At 46.4% G+C, this 7980-nt stretch overlaps 1 protein-coding gene across 1 annotated transcript; it reads right to left on the reverse strand.

The window, feature by feature from the left end:
- Positions 1–232: 232 nt before the first annotated feature.
- Positions 233–4268, reverse strand: LOC119410206 (disks large homolog 4; the record flags this gene model as incomplete). Its single annotated transcript, XM_037677120.1, is given in 9 exon segments — positions 233–409; positions 507–603; positions 871–973; positions 1902–2170; positions 2251–2401; positions 2527–2663; positions 3400–3569; positions 3669–3793; positions 4218–4268. Coding segments are annotated over 9 exon segments (1280 nt in total), but the record flags the coding sequence as incomplete, so codon positions are not given.
- Positions 4269–7980: the final 3712 nt, after the last annotated feature.

The raw sequence follows: 7980 nt of genomic DNA on the forward strand, positions 1-7980 counted from the left end.
TTTAAACCATAAAACAAACTTAATGACAATAACTGCTGCATGTCCGGCCCCTGAGCTCTTGGCTTTCACTAACTGTGCTCCCTGAGAAATCTAGATGAACTGCCCTGCCTTAGTGGCTCCAGCTGGTTGTTGGTACAATTCTCATTTAAACTCAGAAACTCTCCTCACAGAGGCCAGTCTCTGATCTGCAGGACTGGTACCTGCTCAAGTGTCAGAACACCTGATGTTTAACCTGTGTTTGGACGGGATGTATCCCAGCTCCTCCAGCTCCCCCTGCTGGTTCAGCCGTCTGGCCTGCCACCATTCGTCGTCAGCGCTGTCAATCACATGAAGGACCTCCCCAAAGTTGAAGTCCAGAGCCTGAGACAGGACTCCGCAGTCCCACTGCTTATCGTAGTCAAACAGGGCTCTGAAAACCAGAACAGGATCTGGGGTCAGTTCATCTGGACCTGTCAGAGGTGTGTTCAGGCGTCGTGGGAAACCCCAGGTGTGTAGGCTCAGGTTACCTCACGTAGAAGGTACGGTTGGTTCGCAGACTGCCGGATGAGCTGTTCATCATCTGCTCCCTCAGGTCGTGGATCTTTGCTTCAAACCGGCTGTACTCTGAGCAGGAAACAGGAAACAGGAAGCAGGAAACAGGAAGGAGGAAACAGGAAGCGAGACAGATTAATTTAATTTCAATATGAATCTGGTTTTTATCAGTTTTCCTGCAGAAACTGCCTGCTGGTGATCTTAGAGACTCCAGAGTCTCTGGATCCAGATGTTCCTCATCTGGAGTCTGAATGTCTCCTGAGCACACACAGTGCGTGTGTGCGTGCGTGCGTGCGTGCGTGCGTGTGTGTGTGTGTGTGTGTGTGTGTGCGTCCTCACCCTCCGGTCTGTACTGAGCCACGATGGTGACGTTCTGACCGGCGTTCTTCAGAGCTGCTGCAGCCTGCTCATGTGTCGCGTACCTGAGGTCCACACCGTTCACCTGAACACACACACACACACACACACACAGAGTGTTTTTAACGACGCAGTAACTAATGACAGTTAAACACGTTGGAAGTCAGTAAACATGATGTCTACAGCTGCATCTGAAAATATTAGATCATCATCATCTCATCACATTAATTGATCTCAGAGAGGAACATTTCAGACTTTGGTTCTTCTAGTTTTGATGATTTTAACTGACAATGAAAAACCAAAACAAAGTGAGAATCTTCCAGAACCAGTTGGTAGCTTAGCCATGTGGGCCGGAGCCGAGTCCTGCAGGACAATGAAACCAGCATCTCCATAAAGCTCATCAGCAGATGGAAGCATGAAGCGCTCTAAAATGTCCTGCCAGATTCTGTGTGGACTGTGGACTTCAGAGAACCCAGTGGACCAGCACCAGCAGAGGACATGGACCCAAACCATCCCTGACTGTGGAAACTTCTCTCTGGACTTGAACAACTTGGATTCTGGACCTCTCCACTCGTCCTCTAGTCTCTGAGACCTGATTTATAAATCTTTCATGTGGGTTCTGAGTGTTGGAACCCAGAACCAGAGAAGAGTTCAATGGACTCATCAGAGGATTAGAACCTGATCTTAATCCTGGACATGGACCTGGATCTGGATCTAGATCTGTACCCGAACCTGGATCTGGACCTAGACCTGAAGCTGGACCTGGATCTGGACCTGGACCTGGACCTGGATCTGGAGGTTTTGTCCGTCTTCACAAAGTTCCACCAAACGGTTTTTAGGACTGAGAACTGAAGGAGAACCTGAAAAACCTGATCTCTGTGGACCAGAACCTTCTGCTACTGGTCCATCTGCTGAGATGACAACACTGTTGGAACTAAATCTGTGGTTCTGTGGAGGGGTACAAACCGGTTCCTGTCAGGTTCTAAACCTGGACTTTGGTTCTTAGAACTCACACTGAGGATCTGGTCTCCTTTGCGGAGCTCCCCACTCAGGTCTGCTGGACCTCCTGCGAGGATGAAGGAGATGAAGATCCCCTCTCCGTCCTCTCCTCCGACGATGTTGAAGCCCAGACCCGTGGACCCCCTCTGGATGCAGACTCTGCGGGGTTCCCGGGAGTACTCGTCGTCTCCCATCATGCAGCGGGGGATGGGGGAGTAGCGGCGAGGTGACGGAGGAGGGAGGGCTTGTGGGTAATCACACATGTAGTCCGGCTCCATGTAGGCTGCAGGGACAACACACAAAGACTGAGGGACGGAGTTCTGAAGGTTTGGTTCTGACAGAACCAGTTTCAGGTCTACGTACAGCTGGTCAGGTCTGGAGGGCTGTATCGATCTACTTGGTGGATGTAGTGCGAAGTGGGCGTGGCCACCTTTAGGTAGACCACTTCTCCGGTGTTCTTCAGGGCCAGCACAGCGTCTTCATGCAGGATGTCCTCCAGGGACATGTGGTTCACCTGTAGGGACCAGACTGGCAGTTAAACCAAAACCTAGAGGCAGTGGTTCACCTGTAGGGACCGGATCCACAGTTAAACCAGAACCCTGTCTGTAAACATATAGAACACATTCAGAGTCCACCTACCGCCAGGATCTTGTCCCCAATCTGCAGCCGTCCATCACGATGGGCCGCTCCACCTTCGATGATCTTGGTGACGTAGATGCTGTTGTCTCCAGGAACGTGTTGGTTCCCCACACCACCAGCTATGCTGAAGCCCAAACCTGGACCAGAAGGAGGACAGGGCGACTATAGAGCAGTGTTTTTTCAAAGTGGGGGCCGCGGCCCGCTGAGGACCCGCCAGGGGGGCCCAGAAAGCTGGAGAGAAGACGATTAAAAAATAAAATAATAATAATAATAATAATTATTATTATTATTATTATTATTATCCACTAGGTCAATCTGTATCTGTCATTTCCAGATGAACACACTTCAGATTTCTTTAGTTTTGTTCTTCTGGCCAACAGTTTGTTGAAAAGTTGTTTTTTTCAGTGGGAATATAATTAAAAATATCATTCAGAGTTTAAAACATGTGGTTAATAATGTTGGGAACCCCTGCAAAAGATAGACTGGTCTTTCTGCAGTGTGACAGTTTTACTTTTCCAGACCTAAAACTGGTCTGGTCTTCATCAGGTTCTGATCCAGGTCTGACCTCAGGTGAACAAAACCACACATCAGGTTCCACCGACTTATTATTCATTGAACAGAACTTAAGAACTGGGTCCAGTCTGGATCTCAGAAGTCCAGAATCATAAACTGCTGTTTAACTTGAAACTAGGATCCTCCACAGAGAACATACAGGTTCTACAACATGAACCTTTGTAACTGGGTTCCTCAGAGAACTCCAGGATCTACAGCGTGCACAGATCTTTCTGCGTGAACATTACTCAGCTGTCCAGCAGAGGCCGACGGAGCAGCAGAACCACACCTGTCAGGTGACACCTGAACCTCCATCCGTACCTTTGGGTCCTTTCAGCAGTTTGATCTGGGTGATTCGTTCACTGGGGGGGCGTCTCCTCAGGACGTACAGCCGGACCACAGGCCCCGCCTCCTTCAGGGCCTCCACAGCGAAGGAGTGCGTCACCTCCCGGACGTCCACATCGTTAACGAACACGATGCTGTCATTCACCCTGAAGAAGAACCGGTTCTGAGTTTTAGACTCTGTCTCTGAACCCAAACCGTGGCGTTCAGGACCAGGTTCAGGACCAGGTCCAGGACCAGGTTCCTACCGGAGGCGTCCGTCCTGAGCAGCGGCTCCTCCTGGGATAATCTTAGTGATGAAGATGGACGGGTCGTCTCCGATGTGAGGGTTATCAGTTCCTCCTGCGATGCTGAAGCCCAGGCCAGAGTTCCCCTGACACACACACACACACACACACACACACACACACAGTGCATGAAACAAAGAGTCAGCTGTGTCTGTTTGATGTTCTGTCTACAGTGAGAACTCTACTGATTCATCTAACGTTGTGGCTCAGACTCAAACTGAATCTTTTAGATCTGAGGACTAAAATAATCAGAGAGGCTCCGCCCACTTGCTCCTCAGGTTAGCTAGTTTCTAAAATAAGCCGACAGAAAGTTATTAATAACATTTATGATGTCACATGGGCAGTGTTTAGGGAGCGGGAGGGGCTGTGGTCCTGTGAGTTGTTGTGTTACTGTGTTCCTGTGTGTGTTATTGTGTTAATATGTGTGTTTCTGTGTGTGTTATTGTGATAACATGTGTGTTTCTGTGTGTGTTATGGTTAACACGTGTGTTTGTGTGTGTGTGTTCTCACCCTCTCCAGAGTGATCTCCTCGTACTCCAGCTCCCCCTCAGATCCGTTCATCTGTAACAAACACAAACACGAGGGGTTAAATCACATCCTGCGTGTTGCCATGATGACTGTACAGTAACAGCTGTTGCTCCCTAAGGGGGCCGGTTACCATGGTGACTGCAGCTGTAACCATGGTAACCTCCTCCCTGTGTCCAACTGCCAGCAGCTCTAGAAGATGTGGTTATTACATCACTTCCTGTCACCTTTGATTCAAACAGGAGAAGAAGAGTGTAACTCGGTTGGTTCAGTTTCTGACAGTTTTTTGGATTTTGATTTTAAAGGTTTTAAATATAAACAGAACCAGTTTTTAAAAACAAATCCTGAAGTTCTTCTAGATCAACCAGAACCACCCTACACTGAGACAGAAACCAGTCCAGGTCTGTCATTCTAAACAGATGCTGATTATAATCCTTTTTTTCTGACTTCTTTTACAGACATTTGTCACCACACCTGGTACTGATTACCAGATGTTTCAACCACACCTGGTACTGATTACCAGATGTTTCAACCACACCTGGAACTGATTACCAGATGTTTCAACCACACCTGGTACTGATTACCAGATGTTTTCATCTCACCTGCAACTGATTAACAGACTTTTGTTACAACATCTGGTACTGATTTAGAGACGTTTTTCTCCATACCTGGTTCTGATGACCAGATGTTTCAACCACACCTGGTACAGATTAATAGACCATTTACACCTCACCTGGTATTTAGTGACAGATGTTTTGGACCATACCTGGTCCTGTCAGATCAACCTGAAGCTCAGCTCCTTAGTAAATTATACCATTTATTTAAATAATATAATATTAATTATATTAATATGTACCTGCCCCTGACCTTAGATCAGGTCCCAGCAGCATTTTAAAAAGTTGTGTTTGTCCCACAGATGGAGATGGTTGTTCATGGTTTTATATAAAATCTGACAGATTACATTAAATTTAATTTTTCCTGCCTCAGTAAATCTTTCATGGATCACAACTGCTGAGCTTCTCCTCCAGACATGTTACACGGCTGCTAATCTCTCTGCACTGAATGCAGAACTCAGGTCAAAGTTTTGGGCTCGGAGGTTAGACCCTCAGTCCGAGTCCTTCTGGATAATCTGCAGCAGCTCATTGTTTGTTTAGAGCCTGGAAGGACTGAGATTAAACTCATCAGTTCTTTAGTACAGTCTGAGTCCTTCAAATCACCTTCAGCTCACTGGTACAGTTAGAGTCCAGTCTCCAGTCTGAGTCCTGCAGACTGAGTTAGCCCCTCAATCAGAGTCCTGCAGACTGAGTGGGACCCTTCAGGCTGAGTTAGTACCTCAGTCGGACTCCCTCAGGCTGAGCAGCTGTCAGTTCTCCTCTTGCTGCTTCTCTCTGGAGAATCTGCAGCAGCTTCAGATTTCATTGTTGCGATTGTAGCTCAATAAGGCTGAAGTTGGACCCACCAGGTCTTTGTATAGTCCGAGTCCTACAGATTGAGGTTAAACCCTTCAGTTCCTTAGAGCCCTACCTTAGTCCAGGTCTTTCAGGCTGAGCTGCCGTCAGTTCTTCTCTTTCTGAGAATCGGCAGCAGCTTTGTTATGTAACACCACAGAGAGGAGTGAACACTTCACTGTGAATTAATTAAACCTCTTCCTCCTTTCCCCTGACAGCGCCGTGTTTCTGCCACTCTGGGTGGATCATGGAAGGTCAGAACCTTCCAGATCTCTTCTACTCCATCAGCGAAGGCTCGGCCCACAAAAGGACCAAAGCGTGGAGATTTCTGTTCTCCAGGAGCTGACAGCATGGCTCTTCATCAGCAGATACAGCTGCACCTCTGCAGCCAGAAACACACATCTGTAGATGTGTTACTAGACCAACCTTAGCCCAGTGCTGGTGCGATTAAACCAAATAGAAAACACTGTTGATGTCATTAGACCATACAGAACTCATGCTGTTAGACCGGACACAACTCACAAATAACAGAAAATAAATCAACACACCAAACAACAAAAATAACCAATAACAAACCCTGACAGTAGACATCCCAAAAACAAAGTTCAAAAAGTCCCATCCAAGCAGGAGACAAAGGTCAGGCATCTATCCCAGAACTCACCTGGACAAGAAACAACGGTTGAGTGGACAGACAGAAAATTGTACATACCAGTGACAGAGTTCAGGCAATGAGCCTGAAAACCTTTATGAGCAGTGACAGAACTGAGATAGTTGGTCCAGAAACTGTGCTGATGTTATGGGCCAAATGAAAATAGCCATTTGTTAAGATGATTTTAAACTAAAGCAGTTAAATATGTGAAAACAATGATACTACATATATACATAGGGACAACTGTAAGATTATTGTGAAAAGATTTAGCGATTATGTCTGGCTCTTCTGTCCCCTTTCAGGGGGCGTAACACTGACCAGTGGAAAAAACTCAGATGGTCAACCAAGAAACTGTCCTGATTGGTGACAAAGTTCAGGTTCCTGGTTTGGAAACAATACAGACAAGTAAAAAACATGTGAGTGGCCCAGGAACCATCCATAGTTCTGTGAGATGAGTGTGATGTTCAACTCTCATAAAGAGGAGAGAGGCATTGAAAGCAAACAATAGAAAGACTTTGACTGCAGCCTTCTTGAAGGTAAGAAGCTCAGAGGCTGTAGAGAGCTGGGGACACATGAGACTCTGAAGCCCAGGATGCTAGACCTCAATACTGCATTTGATACAGTTGGAAATAGCATGGGATACATTTTCATTGTTATGCTGATGATACAGTTGTATTTGCCCATGAAACCCAATGAATCCAATCAAATACTTGGACTACAAGCATGTCTTAAAGACATCAAAACCTGGATGCCAATAAATATTCTGCTTTTGAACACAGACATGACTAAGGTTTTAGTTTTTGGATCTGAGCATCTTAGGAATAAATTTTACAGTCTTTCACTTTCTCTGGATGGCATTAATTTGACTTTGCTGTTGTTGTTAAACCTGATAGAACCCACTGCTGATGATGCTAAACCAGATAGAACCCACCGCTGATGATGTTAAACCAGATAGAGCCCACCACTGGTGATGTTAAACCAGAAAGAACCCACCGTTGATGTGGTTAAACCTGATAGAACCCACTGCTGGTCTTGTTAGACCAGAAAGAACCCACCATTGATGTTGTTAAACCTGATAGAACCCACCACTGGTGATGTTAAACCAGATAAAACCCACCACTGGTGATGTTAAATCAGATAAAACCCACCACTGGTGATGTTAAATCAGATAAAACCCACCACTGGTGATGTTAAACCAGATAGAACCCACCACTGGTGATGTTAAACCAGATAGAACCCACCACTGTTGATGTTAAACCAGATAGAACCCACCGTTGGTGTTGTTAAACCTGATTGAACCCACCGTTGGTGTTGTTAAACCTGATAGAACCCACCGCTGGTGTTGTTAGACCTGATAGAACCCACCGCTGGTCTTGTTAATCCAAATAGAACCCACCACCACTGGTGATGTTAAACCCGATAGAACCCACCGTTGGTGTTGTTAAACCTGATAGAAACCACCGCTGGTCTTGTTAGACCTGATAGAACCCACCACTGGTCTTGTTAGATCTGAGAGAACTTACTGCTGGTGTTGTTAGACCTGATAGAACCCACCATTGGTGTTGTTAAACCAGATAGAACCCACTGCTGGTGTTGCTAAACCTGATAGAACCCACTGCTGGTGTTGTTAAACCAGATAGAACCCACTGCT

The sequence above is a fragment of the Nematolebias whitei genome, chromosome 1 (assembly GCF_014905685.2).
Source record: "Nematolebias whitei isolate Nwh7 chromosome 1, NemWhi1, whole genome shotgun sequence".
NCBI lineage: Eukaryota > Metazoa > Chordata > Actinopteri > Cyprinodontiformes > Rivulidae > Nematolebias > Nematolebias whitei.